The following is a 25,556-nucleotide window of genomic DNA, read 5'->3' as shown; positions in this document are numbered from 1 at the left end:
GTGGACTGTCCTGTGTCTTACTACAGAAGGGAAGATAACAGAGACAGAGAGGTGGACTGTCCTGTGTCTTACTACAGAAGGGAAGGTAACAGAGACAGAGAGGTGGACTGTCCTGTGTTTTACTACAGAAGGGAAGGTAACAGAGACAGAGAGGTGGACTGTCCTGTGTTTTACTACAGAAGGGAAGGTAACAGAGACAGAGAGGTGGACTGTCCTGTGTTTTACTACAGAAGGGAAGGTAACAGAGACAGAGAGGTGGACTGTCCTGTGTTTTACTACAGAAGGGAAGGTAATAGAGACAGAGAGGTGGACTGTCCTGTGTTTTACTACAGAAGGGAAGGTAACAGAGACAGAGAGGTGGACTGTCCTGTGTTTTACTACAGAAGGGAAGATAACAGAGAGGTGGACTGTCCTGTGTTTTACTACAGAAGGGAAGGTAACAGAGACAGAGAGGTAGACTGTCCTGTGTTTTACTACAGAAGGGAAGGTAACAGAGACAGAGAGGTAGACTGTCCTGTGTTTTACTACAGAAGGGAAGGTAACAGAGACAGAGAGGTAGACTGTCCTGTGTTTTACTACAGAAGGAAAGGTAACAGAGACAGAGAGGTGGACTGTCCTGTGTTTTACTACAGAAGGGAAGGTAACAGAGACAGAGAGGTGGACTGTCCTGTGTTTTACTACAGAAGGTAACAGAGACAGAGAGGTGGACTGTCCTGTGTCTTACTACAGAAGGGAAGATAACAGAGACAGAGAGGTGGACTGTCCTGTGTCTTACTACAGAAGGGAAGGTAACAGAGACAGAGAGATGGACTGTCCTGTGTTTTACTACAGAAGGGAAGGTAACAGAGACAGAGAGGTGGACTGTCCTGTGTCTTACTACAGAAGGGAAGGTAACAGAGACAGAGAGATGGACTGTCCTGTGTTTTACTACAGAAGGGAAGGTAACAGAGACAGAGAGGTGGACTGTCCTGTGTTTTACTACAGAAGGGAAGATAACAGAGACAGAGAGGTGGACTGTCCTGTGTTTTACTACAGAAGGGAAGGTAACAGAGACAGAGAGATGGACTGTCCTGTGTTTTACTACAGAAGGGAAGGTAACAGAGACAGAGACAGAATGAAGCAATATATTTACACTATCATACCCTGTAGAATGAAGCAACAGTAGTATGGACAGAACTTAGTTGATAGTAAATCGGTTGTGTCAGGGTGGTAGAGTGTCAGGGTGGTAGAGTGGTAGAGTGTCAGGGTGGTATAGTGTCAGGGTGGTAGAGTGTCAGGGTGGTAGAGTGTCAGGGTGGTAGAGTGTCAGGGTGGTAGAGTGGTAGAGTGTCAGAGTGGTAGAGTGTCAGGGTGGTATAGTGGTAGTGTCAGGGTGGTATAGTGGTAGAGTGTCAGGGTGGTATAGTGGTAGAGTGTCAGGGTGGTAGAGTGTCAGGGTGGTAGAGTGGTAGAGTGTCAGGGTGGTAGAGTGGTAGAGTGTCAGGGTGGTATATTGTCAGGGTGGTAGAGTGTCAGGGTGGTATAGTGGTAGAGTGGTAGAGTGTCAGGGTGGTATAGTGGTAGAGTGTCAGGGTGGTAGAGTGGTATAGTGTCAGGGTGGTAGAGTGTCAGGGTGGTAGAGTGGTATAGTGTCAGGGTGGTAGAGTGTCAGGGTGGTAGAGTGTCAGGGTGGTATAGTGGTAGAGTGTCAGGGTGGTAGAGTGTCAGGGTGGTATAGTGGTAGAGTGTCAGGGTGGTAGAGTGTCAGGGTGGTAGAGTGGTAGAGTGTCAGGGTGGTAGAGTGTCAGGGTGGTAGAGTGGTAGAGTGTCAGGGTGGTAGAGTGTCAGGGTGGTAGAGTGGTATAGTGTCAGGGTGGTAGAGTGTCAGGGTGGTAGAGTGTCAGAGTGTCAGGGTGGTATAGTGGTAGAGTGTCAGGGTGGTAGAGTGTCAGGGTGGTAGAGTGGTAGAGTGGTATAGTGGTAGAGTGTCAGGGTGGTATAGTGTCAGGGTGGTATAGTGTCAGGGTGGTAGAGTGTCAGGGTGGTAGAGTGTCAGGGTGGTATAGTGTCAGGGTGGTAGAGTGGTATAGTGTCAGGGTGGTAGAGTGGTAGAGTGTCAGGGTGGTAGAGTGGTAGAGTGTCAGGGTGGTAGAGTGGTAGAGTGTCAGGGTGGTATAGTGTCAGGGTGGTAGAGTGTCAGGGTGGTAGAGTGTCAGGGTGGTAGAGTGTCAGGGTGGTAGAGTGTCAGGGTGGTAGAGTGGTAGAGTGTCAGGGTGGTAGAGTGGTAGAGTGTCAGGGTGGTAGAGTGGTAGAGTGTCAGGGTGGTATAGTGGTAGAGTGTCAGGGTGGTAGAGTGTCAGGGTGGTATAGTGTCAGGGTGGTAGAGTGGTAGAGTGGTATAGTGGTAGAGTGTCAGGGTGGTATAGTGTCAGGGTGGTATAGTGTCAGGGTGGTAGAGTGTCAGGGTGGTATAGTGTCAGGGTGGTAGAGTGGTATAGTGGTAGAGTGGTATAGTGGTAGAGTGTCAGGGTGGTATAGTGTCAGGGTGGTATAGTGTCAGGGTGGTAGAGTGTCAGGGTGGTATAGTGTCAGGGTGGTAGAGTGGTAGAGTGTCAGGGTGGTAGAGTGGTAGAGTGTCAGGGTGGTAGAGTGGTAGAGTGTCAGGGTGGTATAGTGGTAGAGTGTCAGGGTGGTAGAGTGGTAGAGTGTCAGGGTGGTATAGTGTCAGGGTGGTAGAGTGGTAGAGTGGTATAGTGGTAGAGTGTCAGGGTGGTATAGTGTCAGGGTGGTATAGTGTCAGGGTGGTAGAGTGGTAGAGTGTCAGGGTGGTATAGTGTCAGAGTGTCAGGGTGGTATAGTGTCAGGGTGGTAGAGTGTCAGGGTGGTAGAGTGGTATAGTGTCAGGGTGGTAGAGTGTCAGGGTGGTAGAGTGGTAGAGTGTCAGGGTGGTAGAGTGGTAGAGTGTCAGGGTGGTAGAGTGTCAGGGTGGTAGAGTGTCAGGGTGGTAGAGTGTCAGGGTGGTAGAGTGGTAGAGTGTCAGGGTGGTATAGTGGTAGAGTGTCAGAGTGGTAGAGTGGTAGAGTGTCAGGGTGGTAGAGTGTCAGGGTGGTATAGTGTCAGGGTGGTAGAGTGGTAGAGTGTCAGGGTGGTATAGTGGTAGAGTGTCAGAGTGGTATAGTGGTAGAGTGTCAGGGTGGTAGAGTGATATAGTGTCAGGGTGGTAGAGTGGTAGAGTGTCAGGGTGGTAGAGTGATAGAGTGGTATAGTGTCAGGGTGGTAGAGTGGTAGAGTGTCAGGGTGGTAGAGTGGTAGAGTGTCAGGGTGGTAGAGTGTCAGGGTGGTAGAGTGTCAGGGTGGTAGAGTGGTAGAGTGTCAGGGTGGTAGAGTGGTATAGTGTCAGGGTGGTAGAGTGGTAGAGTGTCAGGGTGGTAGAGTGGTATAGTGTCAGGGTGGTAGAGTGGTAGAGTGTCAGGGTGGTAGAGTGGTAGAGTGTCAGGGTGGTAGAGTGTCAGAGTGGTAGAGTGTCAGAGTGGTAGAGTGTCAGAGTGGTAGAGTGTCAGGGTGGTAGAGTGTCAGGGTGGTAGAGTGTCAGGGTGGTAGAGTGGTAGAGTGTCAGGGTGGTATAGTGTCAGAGTGGTATAGTGTCAGGGTGGTATAGTGGTAGAGTGTCAGGGTGGTAGAGTGGTATAGTGGTAGAGTGGTAGAGTGTCAGGGTGGTAGAGTGTCAGGGTGGTAGAGTGGTATAGTGTCAGAGTGGTAGAGTGTCAGGGTGGTAGAGTGGTATAGTGTCAGGGTGGTAGAGTGGTATAGTGTCAGGGTGGTAGAGTGGTATAGTGTCAGGGTGGTAGAGTGTCAGGGTGGTATAGTGGTAGAGTGGTAGATTGGTAGAGTGTCAGGGTGGTATAGTGTCAGAGTGTCAGGGTGGTAGAGTGGTAGAGTGTCAGGGTGGTAGAGTGGTAGAGTGTCAGGGTGGTAGAGTGGTAGAGTGTCAGGGTGGTATAGTGGTAGAGTGTCAGGGTGGTAGAGTGGTAGAGTGTCAGGGTGGTATAGTGTCAGGGTGGTAGAGTGGTAGAGTGGTATAGTGGTAGAGTGTCAGGGTGGTATAGTGTCAGGGTGGTATAGTGTCAGGGTGGTAGAGTGGTAGAGTGTCAGGGTGGTATAGTGTCAGAGTGTCAGGGTGGTATAGTGTCAGGGTGGTAGAGTGTCAGGGTGGTAGAGTGGTATAGTGTCAGGGTGGTAGAGTGTCAGGGTGGTAGAGTGGTAGAGTGTCAGGGTGGTAGAGTGGTAGAGTGTCAGGGTGGTAGAGTGTCAGGGTGGTAGAGTGTCAGGGTGGTAGAGTGTCAGGGTGGTAGAGTGGTAGAGTGTCAGGGTGGTATAGTGGTAGAGTGTCAGAGTGGTAGAGTGGTAGAGTGTCAGGGTGGTAGAGTGTCAGGGTGGTATAGTGTCAGGGTGGTAGAGTGGTAGAGTGTCAGGGTGGTATAGTGGTAGAGTGTCAGAGTGGTATAGTGGTAGAGTGTCAGGGTGGTAGAGTGGTATAGTGTCAGGGTGGTAGAGTGGTAGAGTGTCAGGGTGGTAGAGTGATAGAGTGGTATAGTGTCAGGGTGGTAGAGTGGTAGAGTGTCAGGGTGGTAGAGTGGTAGAGTGTCAGGGTGGTAGAGTGTCAGGGTGGTAGAGTGGTAGAGTGTCAGGGTGGTAGAGTGGTATAGTGTCAGGGTGGTAGAGTGGTAGAGTGTCAGGGTGGTAGAGTGGTATAGTGTCAGGGTGGTAGAGTGGTAGAGTGTCAGGGTGGTAGAGTGGTAGAGTGTCAGGGTGGTAGAGTGTCAGAGTGGTAGAGTGTCAGAGTGGTAGAGTGTCAGAGTGGTAGAGTGTCAGGGTGGTAGAGTGTCAGGGTGGTAGAGTGTCAGGGTGGTAGAGTGGTAGAGTGTCAGGGTGGTATAGTGTCAGAGTGGTATAGTGTCAGGGTGGTATAGTGGTAGAGTGTCAGGGTGGTAGAGTGGTATAGTGGTAGAGTGGTAGAGTGTCAGGGTGGTAGAGTGTCAGGGTGGTAGAGTGGTATAGTGTCAGAGTGGTAGAGTGTCAGGGTGGTAGAGTGGTATAGTGTCAGGGTGGTAGAGTGGTATAGTGTCAGGGTGGTAGAGTGGTATAGTGTCAGGGTGGTAGAGTGTCAGGGTGGTATAGTGGTAGAGTGGTAGATTGGTAGAGTGTCAGGGTGGTATAGTGTCAGAGTGTCAGGGTGGTAGAGTGGTAGAGTGTCAGGGTGGTAGAGTGGTAGAGTGTCAGGGTGGTAGAGTGGTAGAGTGTCAGGGTGGTAGAGTGTCAGGGTGGTAGAGTGGTACGATGTCAGGGTGGTAGAGTGGTATAGTGGTAGAGCGTGAGGGTGGACACAGTCACACTCACCTTGCCTCCTTTGTCTGTGCTGTAGAGCTGCATGCACAGAGAGGCAGAGAGGAGAGGGGGAACAAGAGGAGAGAAGACAAGACAAGAGAAGAGAAGAGCATGTTGAGTTAGAGACAGGTTGAGGAGAGCAGGGCTGATGGGAAATAACCAGACAGTATCAAGGTTAAAGGAAATAACCAGACAGTACCATGGTTAAAGGAAATAACCAGACAGTCCCATTGGTTAAAGGAAATAACCAGACAGTACCATTGGTTAAAGGAAATAACCAGACAGTACCATTGGTTAAAGGAAATAACCAGACAGACCATGGTTAAAGGAAATAACCAGACAGAACTAAGGTTAAAGGAAATACCCAGACAGTACCATGGTTAAAGGAAATAACCAGACAGTACCACGGTTAAAGGAAATAACCAGACAGTATCATGGTTATAGGAAATAACCAGACAGTATCATGGTTAAAGGAAATAACCAGACAGTACCATGGTTATAGGAAATAACCAGACAGTACCACGGTTAAAGGAAATAACCAGACAGTATCATGGTTAAAGGAAATAACCAGACAGTATCATGGTTAAAGGAAATAACCAGACAGACCATGGTTAAAGGAAATAACCAGACAGTATCATGGTTAAAGGAAATAACCAGACAGTACCATGGTTATAGGAAATAACCAGACAGTACCATGGTTAAAGGAAATAACCAGACAGTATCATGGTTAAAGGAAATAACCAGACATTACCGTGGTTAAAGGAAATAACCAGACAGTACCACGGTTAAAGGAAATAACCAGACAGACCATGGTTAAAGGAAATAACCAGACAGTATCATGGTTAAAGGAAATAACCAGACAGTACTAATGTTAAAGGAAATAACCAGACAGACCATGGTTAAAGGAAATAACCAGACAGTACCATGGTTATAGGAAATAACCAGACAGTACCATGGTTAAAGGAAATAACCAGACAGTATCATGGTTATAGGAAATAACCAGACAGTATCATGGTTATAGGAAATAACCAGACAGTACTAATGTTAAAGGAAATAACCAGACAGGATCATGGTTAAAGGAAATAACCAGACAGTACCATGGTTATAGGAAATAACCAGACAGTACTAATGTTAAAGGAAATAACCAGACAGGATCATGGTTAAAGGAAATAACCAGACAGTATCATGGTTAAGGGAAATAACCAGACAGTACTAATGTTAAAGGAAATAACCAGACAGTACCATGGTTAAAGGAAATAACCAGACAGACCATGGTTAAAGGAAATAACCAGACAGTACTAATGTTAAAGGAAATAACCAGACAGTACTAATGTTAAAGGAAATAACCAGACAGTATCATGGTTAAGGGAAATAACCAGACAGTACCATGGTTAAAGGAAATAACCAGACAGTACTAATGTTAAAGGAAATAACCAGACAGTACCATGGTTAAAGGAAATAACCAGACAGTACCATGGTTATAGGAAATAACCAGACAGTACCATGGTTAAAGGAAATAACCAGACAGTATCATGGTTAAAGGAAATAACCAGACAGTACCATGGTTATAGGAAATAACCAGACAGTACCATGGTTAAAGGAAATAACCAGACAGTATCATGGTTAAAGGAAATAACCAGACATTACCGTGGTTAAAGGAAATAACCAGACAGTACCACGGTTAAAGGAAATAACCAGACAGACCATGGTTAAAGGAAATAACCAGACAGTATCATGGTTAAAGGAAATAACCAGACAGTACTAATGTTAAAGGAAATAACCAGACAGACCATGGTTAAAGGAAATAACCAGACAGTACCATGGTTATAGGAAATAACCAGACAGTACCATGGTTAAAGGAAATAACCAGACAGTATCATGGTTATAGGAAATAACCAGACAGTATCATGGTTATAGGAAATAACCAGACAGTATCATGGTTATAGGAAATAACCAGACAGTACTAATGTTAAAGGAAATAACCAGACAGGATCAGGGTTAAAGGAAATAACCAGACAGTATCATGGTTAAGGGAAATAACCAGACAGTACTAATGTTAAAGGAAATAACCAGACAGTACCGTGGTTAAAGGAAATAACCAGACAGTACTAATGTTAAAGGAAATAACCAGACAGTACTAATGTTAAAGGAAATAACCAGACAGTATCATGGTTAAGGGAAATAACCAGACAGTACCGTGGTTAAAGGAAATAACCAGACAGTATCATGGTTAAGGGAAATAACCAGACAGTACCACGGTTAAAGGAAATAACCAGACAGTACTAATGTTAAAGGAAATAACCAGACAGTACCATGGTTAAAGGAAATAACCAGACAGTACCATGGTTATAGGAAATAACCAGACAGTACCATGGTTAAAGGGCTGATTGGACTAGGAGACGCTACAAGAAGAAAACTATCTGGATGTTAATCAGGGGTGGGCAATCTTATCCACAATGGGTCAGTGCGGGTGCAGGCTTTGGCTCCAGCCAAGCAGTAACACAACTAATTAAATTCATCACAGGGTGTTTCTCAAAATGCATACTACCGTGCTCCGAGTAAGCAAATTGGAGCACGGGAGGGTTGGAATATCAATGTACACGAAACGCAGGGTTCGTACAGACAGTGGCAAGTCAAAGCCAAGGACTTTCAAATACTTTTTACAAGCACTAATATATATTTTTAAGGACCGTCAATTTGCAACAGTTCCTATTATGCAATTGTTTCTAGTCGCCACCAGATGGCAGTAGATCACCATAACCTAACTTACTATTCATCACCATCTTACAAGATCTACTCAATAACACGTGTTTCACTACTTATTTACTACATTAATGAGTGGTAAGTCAGTACTGATGATGCTGACCGATTTCCTTATATGACCTGTAACTCAGTAAAATCTTTGAAATTGTTGCGTTTATATTTTTGTTCAGTGTACATGACAATAATATTACATTGTCTTTATATTTCACAAAATGTTAGGTCCCACAGGCTGTCCCAACATATAATGACATGACAGTTCATTCTGTGCAGCACGATAGTATGCATATTGAGAAACACCCAGTGACTCAGGGGAGCACGGTAGTGGCATATTGAGAAACACCCAGTGACTCAGGAGAGCACGGTAGTATGCATATTGAGAAACACCCAGTGACTCAGGGGAGCACGGTAGTATGCATATTGAGAAACACCCAGTGACCCAGGGGAGCACGGTAGTGTGCATATTGAGAAACACCCAGTGACTCAGGGGAGCACGGTAGTACGCTTATTGAGAAACACCCAGTGACTCAGGAAAACACGGTAGTATGCATATTGAGAAACACCCAGTGACTCAGAGGGGCACGGTAGTATTCATATTGAGAAACACCCAGGGGAGCACAGTAGTATGCATATTGAGAAACACCCAGTGACTCAGGAGAACACGGTAGGGTGCATATTGAGAAACACCCAGTGACTCAGGAGAGCACGGTAGTATGCATATTGAGAAACACCCAGTGACTCAGGAGAGCACGGTAGTATGCATATTGAGAAACACCCAGTGACTCAGGAGAGCACGGTAGTATGCATATTGAGAAACACCCAGTGACTCAGGAGAGCACAGTAGTATGCATATTGAGAAACACCCAGTGACTCAGGGGAGCACGGTAGTATGCATATTGAGAAACACCCAGTGACTCAGGAGAGCACGGTAGTGGCATATTGAGAAACACCCAGTGACTCAGGAGAGCACGGTAGTATGCATATTGAGAAACACCCAGTGACTCAGGGGAGCACGGTAGTATGCTTATTGAGAAACACCCAGTGACTCAGGGGAGCACGGTAGTATGCTTATTGAGAAACACCCACGGTCTTCAATAAAGACTTAATTAGTAAAAATCTGCTGTGTTACTGCTTTGGCTGCACCTACATCAGCCCTTTACAGAGTAAAGGGGAAATGAATGGGAGATAGAGGGAAAGTAAAGGTAGAGGATAGCAAGCATAGCTACTAGACAGGGAAAAACACACTGATAGAGGATAGCATAGTTACTAGACAGGGAGAAGAACACTGATAGAGGATAGCATAGTTACTAGACAGGGAGAAGAACACTGATAGAGGATAGCATAGTTACTAGACAGGGAGACACGGGGAGAAGAACACTGATAGAGGATAGCATAGTTACTAGACAGGGAGACACGGGGAGAAGAACACTGATAGAGGATAGCATAGCTACTAGACAGGGAGAAGAACACTGATAGAGGATAGCATAGCTACTAGACAGGGAGAAGAACACTGATAGAGGATAGCATAGCTACTAGACAGGGAGAAGAACACTGATAGAGGATAGCATAGTTACTAGACAGGGAGGAGAACACTGATAGAGGATAGCATAGTTACTAGACAGGGAGGAGAACACTGATAGAGGATAGCATAGTTACTAGACAGGGAGACACGGGGAGAAGAACACTGATAGAGGATAGCATAGCTACTAGACAGGGAGAAGAACACTGATAGAGGATAGCATAGCTACTAGACAGGGAGAAGAACACTGATAGAGGATAGCATAGCTACTAGACAGGGAGAAGAACACTGATAGAGGATAGCATAGTTACTAGACAGGGAGAAGAACACTGATAGAGGATAGCATAGTTACTAGACAGGGAGAAGAACACTGATAGAGGATAGCATAGTTACTAGACAGGGAGAAGAACACTGATAGAGGATAGCATAGCTACTAGACAGGGAGAAGAACACTGATAGAGGATAGCATAGTTACTAGACAGGGAGAAGAACACTGATAGAGGATAGCATAGTTACTAGACAGGGAGAAGAACACTGATAGAGGATAGCATAGCTACTAGACAGGGAGAAGAACACTGATAGAGGATAGCATAGTTACTAGACAGGGAGACACAGGGAGAAGAACACTGATAGAGGATAGCATAGTTACTAGACAGGGAGACACGGGGAGAAGAACACTGATAGAGGATAGCATAGTTACTAGACAGGGAGAAGAACACTGATAGAGGATAGCATAGTTACTAGACAGGGAGAAGAACACTGATAGAGGATAGCATAGTTACTAGACAGGGAGAAGAACACTGATAGAGGATAGCATAGTTACTAGACAGGGAGAAGAACACTGATAGAGGATAGCATAGCTACTAGACAGGGAGAAGAACACTGATAGAGGATAGCATAGCTACTAGACAGGGAGAAGAACACTGATAGAGGATAGCATAGCTACTAGACAGGGAGGACAACACACTGATAGAGGATAGCATAGTTACTAGACAGGGAGAAGAACACTGATAGAGGATAGCATAGTTACTAGACAGGGAGGAGAACACTGATAGAGGATAGCATAGTTACTAGACAGGGAGGAGAACACTGATAGAGGATAGCATAGTTACTAGACAGGGAGACACGGGGAGAAGAACACTGATAGAGGATAGCATAGCTACTAGACAGGGAGAAGAACACTGATAGAGGATAGCATAGCTACTAGACAGGGAGAAGAACACTGATAGAGGATAGCATAGCTACTAGACAGGGAGAAGAACACTGATAGAGGATAGCATAGTTACTAGACAGGGAGAAGAACACTGATAGAGAATAGCATAGTTACTAGACAGGGAGAAGAACACTGATAGAGGATAGCATAGCTACTAGACAGGGAGATACATTTCAGAGGACAGGTCTATATAGGACTAGGATGATAGTATTAATAACCAAGCTGTACCTTGTCCACACAGTCATCGAAGAAGGCCAAGCTGGCGTCTTTGTCTGAGACGAAGGAGCACTCCTCTATGAATCTGATGAACATCTGAGTCTTGGTCATCAGGGAGTAGAACTTCTGGTGGGACCGGTCTCTGCTCTTCAGGAACCCTACAGAACATTACAACCATATGAGAAAGCTAAAAAGATACAGTAGAACTTCTGGTGGGACCGGTCTCTGCTCTTCAGGGTTCCTGAAGAGGACGGTTGGGGAGGGAGAAACGGAACATTTGTGGTTCACTGCTAGGTATATCTGGTAAAATAGGTTTAGGGTCTTGGAACCTTGACCATGAAGCACAATGCTTTATTATTATTTATTTGAACCTTTATTTAACCAGGTGAGTCCTTATTTAACCAGGTGAGCCTTTAATTAACCAGGTAAGTCTGTATTTAACTAGGTAAGTCTTTATTTAACCAGGTAAGTCTTTATTTAACTAGGTAAGTCTTGATTTAACCAGGTAAGTCTTTATTTTAACTAGGTAAGTCTTGATTTAACCAGGTAAGTCTTTATTTTAACTAGGTAAGTCTTGATTTAACCAGGTAAGTCTTTATTTTAACTAGGTAAGTCTTGATTTAACCAGGTGAGTCCTTATTTAACCAGGTGAGCCTTTAATTAACCAGGTAAGTCTGTATTTAACCAGGTAAGTCTTTATTTAACCAGGTAAGTCTTTATTTAACTAGGTAAGTCTTTATTTTAACTAGGTAAGTCTTTATTTAACCAGGTAAGTCTTTATTTTAACTAGGTAAGTCTTGATTTAACCAGGTAAGTCTTGATTTAACCAGGTAAGTCTTTATTTAACTAGGTAAGTCTTGATTTAACCAGGTAAGTCTTTGAGAACACATTCTCTTTTACAATAACGACGGATGTACCTGAGCTAGGCACAGTCGTGCAGGTAATATAACACATGGCCAATCTAAGGTGCAAAACAGGGAAGTGACTTCCTTAAGTGTTAAACCCAGCTGACCTGACTAACAGCTGACCTGACTAACAGCTGACCTGACTAACAGCTGACCTGACTAACAGCTGACCTGACTAACAGCTGACCTGACTAACAGCTGACCTGACTAACAACTGAACTGACTAACAGCTGACCTGACTAACAACTGACTAACAGCTGACCTGACTAACAGCTGACTAACAGCTGACCTGACTAGCAGCTGCCCTGACTAACAACTGACCTGACTAACAGCTGATCTGACTAACAGCTGACCTGACTAACAGCTGACCTGACTAACAGCTGACCTGACTAACAGCTGACCTGACTAACAGCTGACCTGTCTAACAGCTGACCTGACTAACAGCTGACCTGACTAGCAGCTGACCTGACTAACAGCTGACCTGACTAACAACTGACCTGACTAACAGCTGACCTGACTAACAGCTGACCTGACTAACAGCTGACCTAACTAACAGCTGACCTGACTAACAGCTGACCTGACTAACAGCTGACCTGACTAGCAGCTGACCTGACTAGCAGCTGACCTGACTAGCAGCTGACCTGACTAACAGCTGACCTGACTAACAGCTGACCTGACTAGCAGCTGACCTGACTAACAGCTGACCTGACTAGCAGCTGACCTGACTAACAACTGACCTGACTAACAGCTGACCTGACTAGCAGCTGACCAACAGCTGACCTGACTAACAACTGACCTGACTAACAGCTGACCTGACTAACAGCTGACCAACAGCTGACCTGACTAACAACTGACCTGACTAACAACTGACCTGACTAGCAGCTGACCTGACTAACAGCTGACCTGACTAACAGCTGACCAACAGCTGACCTGACTAACAGCTGACCTGACTAACAGCTGACCCGACTAACAACTGACCTGACTAACAGCTGACCTGACTAGCAGCTGACCTGACTAACAACTGACCTGACTAACAACTGACCTGACTAACAACTGACCTGACTAACAGCTGCCCTGACTAACAGCTGCCCTGACTAACAGCTGACCTGACTAACAGCTGACTAGCAGCTGACCTGACTAACAGCTGACCTGACTAACAGCTGACCTGACTAACAACTGACCTGACTAGCAGCTGACCTGACTAACAGCTGACCTGACTAGCAGCTGACCTGACTAACAGCTGACCTGACTAACAGCTGACCTGACTAACAGCTGACCTGACTAACAGCTGACCTGACTAGCAGCTGACCTGACTAACAGCTGACCTGACTAGCAGCTGACCTGACTAACAACTGACCTGACTAACAGCTGACCTGACTAGCAGCTGACCAACAGCTGACCTGACTAACAACTGACCTGACTAACAGCTGACCTGACTAACAGCTGACCAACAGCTGACCTGACTAACAACTGACCTGACTAACAACTGACCTGACTAGCAGCTGACCTGACTAACAGCTGACCTGACTAACAGCTGACCAACAGCTGACCTGACTAACAGCTGACCTGACTAACAGCTGACCAACAGCTGACCTGACTAACAACTGACCTGACTAACAACTGACCTGACTAACAACTGACCTGACTAACAACTGACCTGACTAACAGCTGACTAACAGCTGACCTGACTAACAGCTGCCCTGACTAACAGCTGACCTGACTAACAGCTGACTAGCAGCTGACCTGACTAACAGCTGACCTGACTAACAGCTGACCTGACTAACAACTGACCTGACTAGCAGCTGACCTGACTAACAGCTGACCTGACTAACAGCTGATCTGACTAACAGCTGACCTGACTAACAGCTGACCTGACTAACAGCTGACCTGACTAACAGCTGCCCTGACTAACAGTTGACCTGACTAACAGCTGACCTGACTAACAGCTGACTAACAACTGACCTGACTAACAGCTGATCTGACTAACAGCTGACCTGACTAACAGCTGACCTGACTAACAGCTGACCTGACTAACAGCTGACCTGACTAACAGCTGCCCTGACTAACAGCTGACTAACAGCTGCCCTGACTAACAGCTGACTAACAACTGACCTGACTAACAGCTGATCTGACTAACAGCTGATCTGACTAACAGCTGACCTGACTAACAGCTGACCTGACTAACAGCTGACCTGACTAACAGCTGACCCGACTAACAGCTGACCCGACTAACAGCTGACCTGACTAACAGCTGACCTGACTAACAACTGACCTGACTAACAGCTGACCTGACTAACAGCTGACCTGACTAACAGCTGACTAACAGCTGACTAACAGCTGACCTGACTAGCAGCTGACCTGACTAGCAGCTGACCTGACTAACAGCTGACCTGACTAACAGCTGACCTGACTAACAGCTGACCTGACTAACAGCTGACCTGACTAACAGCTGACTAACAGCTGACTAACAGCTGACCTGACTAGCAGCTGACCTGACTAGCAGCTGACCTGACTAACAGCTGACCTGACTAACAGCTGACCTGACTAACAGCTGATCTGACTGACAGCTGCCCTGACTGACAACTGATCTGACTAACAGCTGCCCTGACTAACAGCTGACCTGACTAACAGCTGACCTGACTAACAGCTGACTAACAACTGACCTGACTAACAGCTGATCTGACTAACAGCTGACCTGACTAACAGCTGACCTGACTAACAGCTGACCTGACTAACAGCTGACCTGACTAACAGCTGCCCTGACTAACAGCTGACTAACAGCTGCCCTGACTAACAGCTGACTAACAACTGACCTGACTAACAGCTGATCTGACTAACAGCTGATCTGACTAACAGCTGACCTGACTAACAGCTGACCTGACTAACAGCTGACCTGACTAACAGCTGACCCGACTAACAGCTGACCCGACTAACAGCTGACCTGACTAACAGCTGACCTGACTAACAACTGACCTGACTAACAGCTGACCTGACTAACAGCTGACCTGACTAACAGCTGACTAACAGCTGACTAACAGCTGACCTGACTAGCAGCTGACCTGACTAGCAGCTGACCTGACTAACAGCTGACCTGACTAACAGCTGACCTGACTAACAGCTGACCTGACTAACAGCTGACCTGACTAACAGCTGACTAACAGCTGACTAACAGCTGACCTGACTAGCAGCTGACCTGACTAGCAGCTGACCTGACTAACAGCTGACCTGACTAACAGCTGACCTGACTAACAGCTGATCTGACTGACAGCTGCCCTGACTGACAACTGATCTGACTAACAGCTGACCTGACTAACAGCTGATCTGACAGCTGACCTGCGGGACAGACAGGGCCAGGGGGAGTGAGGAGGATGGTTGGTCATTGGCTCACACTGCAGTCATGGAGGCCAAGCTTTGTGTTGTTGTGGGTCCCTACAGTAATACTAATGGACAGCTATTTAGTGCATTACTTTTGACCAGGACCCGTAGCCAAGGACAAACCCTGTCCTAGTCCTTGGCTTCTCTCCTTGGCTACGGGATGAGAGCCCCATCCCATCCTTGGCTACGGGTCCTGGTCAAAAGTAATGCACTAAATAGGGGATAGGGTGCCATTTGGGATGAAGCCCTTGGCTACGGCTATCAGTCTTTAACAATAAAGGACCGTCTGACTAGTTACCCACAGGAGATGAGAGCCCCATCCCAGTCCAGACTCAACTCTATCAGGTGTGGTATTAGCCAGCTTCAACGGGCCCCAGTCCAGACTCAACTCTATCAGGTGTGGTATTAGCCAGCTTCAACGGGCCCCAGTCCAGACTCAACTCTATCAGGTGTGGTATTAGCCAGCTTCAACGGGCCTCAGTCCAGACTCAACTCTATCAGGTGTGGTATTAGCCAGCTTCAACGGGCCCCAGTCCAGACTCAACTCTATCAGGTGTGGTATTAGCCAGCTTCAACGGGCCTCAGTCCAGACTCAACTCTATCAGGTGTGGTATTAGCCAGCTTCAACGGGCCCCAGTCCAGACTCAACTCTATCAGGTGTGGTATTAGCCAGCTTTAGTTATTTTTCATAATGTAGTTATTTTAAACCTTTTCTCAATAGGGGGGCGCCATTTCGACTTTGTAAAAAAACGTTCCCAAATTAAACTGCCTCGTACTCAATTCTTGCTCGTACAATATGCATATTATTATTACTATTGGATAGAAAACACTCTCTAGTTTCTAAAACCCTTTGAATTATATCTGTGAGTAAAACAGAACTCATTTTGCAGCAAACTTCCTGTCAGGAAGTGAGAAATCTGAAATCGGGCACTCTGTTCCAGGGTCAGTTTATTAATTTGCATGTAATCTATGGGTCGACATGCACTGCATACGCCTTCCCCTAGATGTCAGTAAGCAGTGAGAATTGGAATGGGGTGTCTAGGTAGATCTGAGGCCGTACAAAAGCTCTTTGAACCGGGTGTGCAGTCTTTTCAACGTTCGTCATGGCGCAAGACAGACCTCAGGATTGCATTCTGAAAAGCTCTCGTTATAGGCGTTAGACATATCCGGCTCTGATTTTATTTGATATAGGTGTTAAAAACATCATAATGTAGTTATTTTAAACCAAGTTATATCAGTTTATATAAAAAAATAAAATAAAAAAAATATCAGTATATTGCGATTTTCGGTATTTTATTTGTGCTGCGTTATGGTGAGTTGGACACGTCTTCGCCACATGGCTAATGTTTGCTGCTAATTCCAAAGTTGAAGACGACAATCTACAACCGAGCAACGATTATTCTGGACAAAGGACAACTTGCACAAGATTCTGATGGAAGCTCATCAAATAGTAAGAACTATTTATGATGTTAATTCGTATTTCTGTTGAAAAATGTTAAACTATTATTCCGCCATTAATTTCGGTGCGGTCTCGCTTTAACGCACGCTGTATGTCGTAGTAACGTTAATAAAAAAAAAATCTAACACAGCGGTTGCATTAAGAACTAATGTATCTTTCATTTGCTGTCCAACCTGTATTTTTTAGTCAAGTTTATGATTAGTTTATTTTTAATTTTTTTTATTTCACCTTTATTTAACCAGGTAGGCAAATTGAGAACACGTTCTCATTTACAATTGTGACCTGGCCAAGATAAAGCAAAGCAGTTCGACACATACAACAACACATAGTTACACATGGAGTAAAACAAACATACAGTCAATAATACAGTGAAAAATAAGTCTATATACAATATGAGCAAGTGAGGTGAGATAAGGGAGGTGAAGGCAAACAAAATATATATATAAATAAATAAAAATATAAAAAGGCCATGGTGGCGAAGTAAATACAATATAGCAAGTAAAAAAAAAAAAAAAGTAGAGATAGTAGAGATAGAAAAAGTAGAGATAGAAATAATGCGGTGCAAAGGAGCAAAATAAATAAATAAATAAATACAGTAGGTAAAGAGGTAGATGTTTGGTTTAAATTATAGATGGGCTATGTACAGGTGCAGTAATCTATGAGCTGCTCTGGCAGCTGGTGCTTAAAGCTAGTGAGGGAGATAAGTGTTTCCAGTTTCAGAGATTTTTGTAGTTCGTTCCAGTCATTGGCAGCAGAGAACTGGAAGGAGAGGCGGCCAAAGGAAGAATTGGTTTTGGGGGTGACCAGAGAGATATACAGTTATTGATTAGATTAGGTGCCTCTCCCAAGATTTCTCCCGACATTTTGTTTGCAGTTTGGCTACTATTCTCATTGTATAACCACGATTTGTGCCGCTAAATATGCACATTTTCGAACAAACCATATATGTATCGTGTAATATGATGTTATAGGACTGTCATCTGATGAAGTTTTGAGAAGGTTAGTGAAAAATATAATATCTTTTGCTGGTTTATTCGCTATCGCTAACGTGCATGAATCAATGCTGCTGTGTGATTGGCTATTGTAGTAAGCTAATATAATGCTATATTGTGTTTTCGCTGTAAAACACTTAAAAAATCTGAAATATTGGCTGGATTCACAAGATGTTTGTCTTTCATTTGCTGTACGCTGTGTATTTTTCATAAATGTTTTATGATGAGTAGGTAATTCACGTTGGTCTCTGTAGTTATTCTAGCTGCTTTGGTGAGATTTTGTGATGGTGGCTGCAATGTAAAACTATGATTTATACCTGAAATATGCAAATTTTTCGAACAAAACATATGCTATACAATAAATATATTATCAGACTGTCATCTGATGAAGTTGTTTCTTGGTTAGTGACTATTTATATCTTTATTTGGTCGAATTTGTGATAGCTACCTATGCAGTAAAAAAATGGTGGGAGTCTTTTGCTATCGTGGTTAGCTAATAGAAATACATATTGTGTCTTCCCTGTAAAACATTTTAAAAATCTGAAAATATGGCTGGATTCACAAGATGTGTATCTTTCATCTGGTGTCTTGGACTTGTGATTTGATGATATTTAGATGCTAGTATTTACTTGTGGCGCTATGCTAGTCAGCTTTTTTACTGATGAGGGTGCTCCCGGATCAGGGATGAGTACCAAGTAAAAGTTAACTGGCCCCAGTCCAGACTCTGGAGCACAGACTCACACACACACAGACTCACACACGCACAGAGACTCACACATACACACACAGACTCACACACACACACACAGACTCACACACACACACACACAGACTCACACACACACACACACACACAGACTCACACACACACACAGACTCACACACACAGAGACTGACACACACACACAGAGACTGACACACACACAGAGACTGACACACACACAGAGACTGACACACACACACAGAGACTGACACACACACACAGAGACTGACACACACACACACACACTGACACACTGACACACACACACTGACACACTGACACACACACACTGACACACTGACACACACACACACACACACACACACACACACACACACACACACACACACACACACACACACACACACACACACACACACACACACACACACACACACACACACACTAACCTTGCAGGTCAAAGAGAGAGGAGGCGTCAGTAGTCTTCTCAGACGGGGCCTGAGTGATGGGTCTCAGGTATGAGCGGTAGCCTTTCAAGATGGCCGCCATGAACCTGAGGAAGGCTTCCTGTATCTCCATCTCCAGGCTGTGGAGGCTCTTCCCACAGGCCAGCTCCGTACAGTCACTCATACTCAGCTCCAATAGGCCATCAGGACGCTGCTGACCTGGGGGGAACCAATAGAAAAGAGGGATGTTGGTTCTGCTGACCTGGGGGGAACCAATAGAAAAGAGGGATGTTGGTTCTGCTGACCTGGGGGGAACCAATAGAAAAGAGGGATGTTGGTTCTGCTGACCTGGGGGGAACCAATAGAAAAGTGGGTTGTTGGTTATGCTGACTGTTTTTATTTATTTATTTTTCTGCTCTTTTGCACACCAGTATCTCTACTTGCTCATGATCATCTGATGACTTATCACTCCAGTGTTAATCTTCTAAATTGTAATTATTCGCTCCTATGGCCTATTTATTGCCTACCTCCTCATGCCTTTTGCACACAATGTATATAAACTCATTTTGTTTTTTTCCCTACTGTGTTATTGACTTGTTTATTGTTTACTCCATGTGTAACTCTGTGTTGTTGTCTGTTCAAACTGCTATGCTTTATCTTGGCCAGGTCGCAGTTGTAAATGAGAACTTGTTCTCAACTAGCCTACCTGGTTAAATAAAGAAATAAATAAAAAAGATGAAGGGGAGAAGACCGGTTAAAGAAGGATTTTTAAGCAACATAATATTAGCAAGGTGTTCTTAATATTTTGTCTGCTATGTTTAACTACATGTCACAGTTGAAGCCAGTTTAAAACACAACTTAAAACAAGCAGGACTGTCTGTATGGGTTTGTTTGGGTTCTGTCTGGTTGTTGTTGAACTAGATGAAGGGTAAATAACAAAGCACAGAGTTAAATCTCTATTGAAATTAGTTTTCCTCGAAGAAACAAGTCCCTGAAGATAAGGCTCAGCTTGTCACTCTGCCAAGCTGTATCGACGTCCAATGTTCCCAGCCTAAACACTAATGCAGTGGCAGGACAGATTTTCAGCCTCACTGAGTCTCACAATGTAACATTATTTGATTTCTCAATAAGCAGGCAGCAGGTTTACTGGCTGGGATATAAATAACACAACTGAACTAATGGAGACAAATAGAGCAGGTAGGGAGAGAGAGGCGAGAGAGAGAGAGAGATGCAGAGAGCGAGAGAGAGATGCAGAGAGCGAGATGCAGAGAGAGAGAGAGATGCAGAGAGAGAGAGAGAGAGAGAGATGCAGAGAGAGAGAGAGATGCAGAGAGAGAGAGAGAGAGAGAGAGAGAGAGAGAGAGAGTTCTTTAACATAGACCTACCGTCTGTTTGATTTCCTGCCCAGTAGACACTGGAGAATGGATAGGAAGCTGAATGTACAGGACTCCTACACTACTGTATAGTGTCCTCCAGTAGACACTGGAGAATGGATAGGAAGCTGAATGTAAAGGACTCCTACACTACTGTGTAGTGTCCTCCAGTAGACACTGGAGAATGGATAGGAAGCTGAATGTAAAGTCCTCCTACACTACTGTATAGTGTCCTCCAGTAGACACTGGAGAATGGATAGGAAGCTGAATGTAAAGGACTCCTACACTACTGTGTAGTGTCCTCCAGTAGACACTGGAGAATGGATAGGAAGCTGAATGTAAAGGACTCCTACACTACTGTGTAGTGTCCTCCAGTAGACACTGGAGAATGGATAGGAAGCTGAATGTAAAGGACTCCTACACTACTGTGTAGTGTCCTCCAGTAGACACTGGAGAATGGATAGGAAGCTGAATGTACAGGACTCCTACACTACTGTATAGTGTCCTCCAGTAGACACTGGAGAATGGATAGGAAGCTGAATGTAAAGTCCTCCTACGTCCTCCAGTAGACACTGGAGAATGGATAGGGAGCTGAATGTACAGGACTCCTACACTACTGCTACAGTGGCTCATCATATTCAGAAGAAGAGAAGAACACCTGAGAGTCAAATACAGCAGCTTGAAAGAATCTTTCTCAAAGTCGACCTTGAAAAGGAGTTTTATGACAAATTGTTCTTGATCTAGCTCGGGTTGCCAGATCTTTTTTTTTTTTGTTGCCAACTCCTATTTCTTTGTTATATTAAAGGAGCGAACTAAGGCAGAACCAGAGTCACATCTGGCAACTCAGGCTACACTTGACCCAGTTTATTCATTGTGAAGTCTTTAGTCCTCTATCCATACAGTACAGTACGGTCCTCTACTCACCGTCCACCAGTTGCTGGTAGAGATTGTTCAGCACATTCATCAGGTTTTTACAGGCTTTCTTTGGCAGGATCTTCCAGGTCAGGGCCCTCTTATCTTCGTTGCTGGAAGGAGAAACACACAGTCAGCTCTCCAGAGGTGCAGAGAGGAGGAACACGCCCAAAACTAATACTGGCGGTGGACATGGGCAGGAGATCACCTCGAGACTGCTGCCTCTAAGACTGGTCCAAATATCTGACTGATCTTAATGCAGAACCACAGAAACAGATTGAACTTTGACCCACACGGAAAATGGATGCATACATGACTAAATCGTTTTGGATGAAAGCGTCTGATAAATGGAATATACACTGCTCAAAAAAATAAAGGGAACACTTAAACAACACAATGTAACTCCAAGTCAATCACACTTCTGTGAAATCAAACTGTCCACTTAGGAAGCAACACTGATTGACAATAAATTTCACATGCTGTTGTGCAAATGGAATAGACAAAAGGTGGAAATTATAGGCAATTAGCAAGGCACCCCCAAAAAAGGAGTGGTTCTGCAGGTGGTGACCACAGACCACTTCTCAGTTCCTATGCTTTCTGGCTGATGTTTTGGTCACTTTTGAATGCTGGCGGTGCTCTCACTCTAGTGGTAGCATGAGACGGAGTCTACAACCCACACAAGTGGCTCAGGTAGTGCAGTTCATCCAGGATGGCACATCAATGCGAGCTGTGGCAAAAAGGTTTGCTGTGTCTGTCAGCGTAGTGTCCAGAGCATGGAGACGCTACCAGGAGACAGGCCAGTACATCAGGAGACGTGGAGGAGGCCGTAGGAGGGCAACAACCCAGCAACAGGACCGCTACCTCCGCCTTTGTGCAAGGAGGTGCACTGCCAGAGCCCTGCAAAATGACCTCCAGCAGGCCACAAATGTGCATGTGTCAGCATATGGTCTCACAAGGGGTCTGAGGATCTCATCTCGGTACCTAATGGCAGTCAGGCTACCTCTGGCGAGCACATGGAGGGCTGTGCGGCCCCACAAAGAAATGCCACCCCACACCATGACTGACCCATCGCCAAACCGGTCATGCTGGAGGATGTTGCAGGCAGCAGAACGTTCTCCACGGTGTCTCCAGACTCTGTCACATGTGCTCAGTGTGAACCTGCTTTCATCTGTGAAGAGCACAGGGCGCCAGTGACGAATATGCCAATCTTGGTGTTCTCTGGCAAATGCCAAACGTCCTGCACGGTGTTGGAATGTAAGCACAACCCCCACCTGTGGACGTCGGGCCCTCATTCCACCCTCATGGAGTCTGTTTCTGACCGTTTGAGCAGACACATGCACATTTGTCCGTTAGCTAAGTGGATGGAGGTCCTTCACTATGGTTGACCCTGTACTGTTCTCAGCCCGTTAGCTAAGTGGATAGAGGTCCTTCACTATGGTTGACCCTGTACTGTTCTCAGCCCGTTAGCTAAGTGGATAGAGGCCCTTCACTATGGTTGACCCTGTACTGTTCTCAGCCCGTTAGCTAAGTGGCTGGAGGACCTTCACTATGGTTGACCCTGTACTGTTCTCAGCCCGTTAGCTAAGTGGATAGAGGCCCTTCACTATGGTTGACCCTGTACTGTTCTCAGCCCGTTAGCTAAGTGGCTGGAGGACCTTCACTATGGTTGACCCTGTACTGTTCTCAGCCCGTTAGCTAAGTGGATAGAGGTCCTTCACTATGGTTGACCCTGTACTGTTCTCAGCCCGTTAGCTAAGTGGCTGGAGGACCTTCACTATGGTTGACCCTGTACTGTTCTCAACCCGTTAGCTAAGTGGATAGAGGCCCTTCACTATGGTTGACCCTGTACTGTTCTCAGCCCGTTAGCTAAGTGGCTGGAGGACCTTCACTATGGTTGACCCTGTACTGTTCTCAGCCCGTTAGCTAAGTGGATAGAGGCCCTTCACTATGGTTGACCCTGTACTGTTCTCAGCCCGTTAGCTAAGTAGATGGAGGCCCTTCACTATGGTTGACCCTGTACTGTTCTCAACCCGTTAGCTAAGTAGATGGAGGCCCTTCACTATGGTTGACCCTGTACTGTTCTCAGCCCGTTAGCTAAGTGGATAGAGGTCCTTCACTATGGTTGACCCTGTACTGTTCTCAGCCCGTTAGCTAAGTAGATGGAGGCCCTTCACTATGGTTGACCCTGTACTGTTCTCAGCCCGTTAGCTAAGTGGAGAGTCTTGGAGAGTCATTCTGTGAGAGTTGGTTGGGGCCTGAGCAGAAAGCTACAGTCACAAACGGCAACTGCTGTGTGGGAGATCCATACTCAAAAAAGAGAATTTACACATTATATGGAAAGAAAACTTTAGTCTATTCCATTCTATTTAATCCCATCCCATTCTAGTACAAAACAGGGGGTTGGTAGTCGCCGCAATGCTTACTGGGAGATGGTGTTTCTGTCAGAAGAAGCAGTGCTTACTGGGAGATGGTGTTTCTGTCAGAAAAAGCAGTGCTTACTGGGAGATGGTGTTTGTGTCAGAAGAAGCAGTGCTTACTGGGAGATGGTGTTTGTGTCAGAAGAAGCTGTGCTTACTGGGAGATGGTGTTTGTGTCAGAAGAAGCTGTGCTTACTGGGAGATGGTGTTTGTGTCAGAAGAAGCTGTGCTTACTGGGAGATGGTGTTTGTGTCAGAAGAAGCAGTGCTTACTGGGAGATGGTGTTTGTGTCAGAAGAAGCAGTGCTTACTGGGAGATGGTGTTTGTGTCGAGGTCGACACAGCTGACGTCCAGCGGGGGGTCGTAAAGGTCAAAGTAGCGCGAGTCGACACCCACGATGAAGGGGCAGGGTGCGGAGAGGACTCCTGCCAGGGCCAGCGGGCACAGAGGGATGTACGGACACGGCCAGTGGAATGGGAAGATCATCTGAGGAGGAGAGATAGGGGGAGAGAAAGAGAGAGGGAGGGAGGGAGGTCAAATCAGGAAACGGAACCTTTAAAACTACTGTCAAAACCGAGAGACATTACCAATACTGCAATTGCTTAGCTACTACTAAGAATACTATCAAACTGCCATAGCTAATTATTTAACTTCTACTATCAAACTGTCATAGGTAATTATTTAAACCCTACTATCAAACTGCCATAGCTAATTATTTAAACTACTTACTAAAACCACAAGCTACTACTAAAAGTCCTAAAGATTTAAACAGCTGATATCTGAGGTACTATAGTGTCAAACAGCTGATATCTGAGGTAATATAGTGTCAAACAGCTGATATCTGAGGTTCTATAGTGTCAAACAGCTGATATCTGAGGTACTATAGTGTTAAACAGCTGATATCTGAGGTACTATAGTGTTAAACAGCTGATATCTGAGGTAATATAGTGTTAAACAGCTGATATCTGAGGTACTATAGTGTTAAACAGCTGATATCTGAGGTAATATAGTGTTAAACAGCTGATATCTGAGGTACTATAGTGTTAAACAGCTGATATCTGAGGTTCTATAGTGTTAAACAGCTGATATCTGAGGTACTATAGTGTTAAACAGCTGATATCTGAGGTACTCACAGCCACCAGAGCCTCAGTGACACTGGTCAGAACAGCGGGCCGTAGAGAGTGGACCAGGATCTTATGTTCTGTCACAGCAAACACCAGGAGCGTTATAGCATTCTCTGGACCGAGGTTCTGCAGCAGTATGGACAACCGACCACCACTGGAGCACAGCCATAGAAGAGATTAACACACTACATCACTATCATAACACATACCATAAATTAATCATACCATAACTAATACCATCAATTAACCATACCATAACTAATACCATAAAATAACCATACCATCAATTAATCATACCATAACTAATACCATGAACTTCACCAGCAGTCACCAAACCTTCGTCCAATTCTTTAAACCAATCTAAAGGTATGTTTTGGAGTTCCTCAAGGTACTGCTATAGGACCACTACTGTTCTTATTATGATATACACCTGTTAAATCCACTTCAATCAGTGTAGATGAAGGGGAGGAGACAGGTTAAAGACAATTGAGTCATGGATTGTGTATGTGTGCCATTCAACAAAAGGGTGAATGGACAAGACAAAAGATTAAAGTTCCTTTGAACCGGGGTATGGTAGTAGGTGCCAGGCGCACCGGTTTGAGAGTGTCAAGAACAGCAACACCGCTGGAGTTTTTCACGCTCAACAATTTCCTGTGTGTATCAAGAATGGTCCACCACACAATGGACATCCTGCCAACTTGACACAACTGTGGGAAGCATTGGAGTGTAAAGTCTATCCCCAGACAAATTGAGGGCA

At 45.2% G+C, this 25,556-nt stretch overlaps 1 protein-coding gene across 6 annotated transcripts in view; it reads right to left on the bottom strand.

Moving 5' to 3' along the window:
* Positions 1-25,556, bottom strand: part of LOC129834830 (C-myc promoter-binding protein-like) — a 168,464-nt gene that overhangs the window by 78,270 nt on the left and 64,638 nt on the right. For 3 of the 6 annotated variants that reach the window (XM_055900135.1, XM_055900131.1, XM_055900133.1), the window contains exons 9-14: positions 24,809-24,953; positions 23,986-24,161; positions 21,271-21,371; positions 18,977-19,192; positions 11,085-11,230; positions 5,377-5,403 (exon numbers count right to left, since the gene is read on the bottom strand). In XM_055900135.1, coding sequence (XP_055756110.1) covers positions 5,377-5,403; positions 11,085-11,230; positions 18,977-19,192; positions 21,271-21,371; positions 23,986-24,161; positions 24,809-24,953 — 811 coding nt within the window. The remainder of the gene's footprint in view (positions 1-5,376; positions 5,404-11,084; positions 11,231-18,976; positions 19,193-21,270; positions 21,372-23,985; positions 24,162-24,808; positions 24,954-25,556) is intronic. The other 3 variants (XM_055900130.1, XM_055900134.1, XM_055900132.1) reach the window with 1 other exon arrangement.

This window comes from Salvelinus fontinalis, chromosome 35, assembly GCF_029448725.1.
Source record: "Salvelinus fontinalis isolate EN_2023a chromosome 35, ASM2944872v1, whole genome shotgun sequence".
In the NCBI taxonomy this organism is placed as follows: Eukaryota; Metazoa; Chordata; class Actinopteri; order Salmoniformes; family Salmonidae; genus Salvelinus; species Salvelinus fontinalis.
The sequence above is the reverse complement of the archived record's forward strand: the minus strand, read 5'-3'. Positions and strand labels throughout refer to the sequence as shown.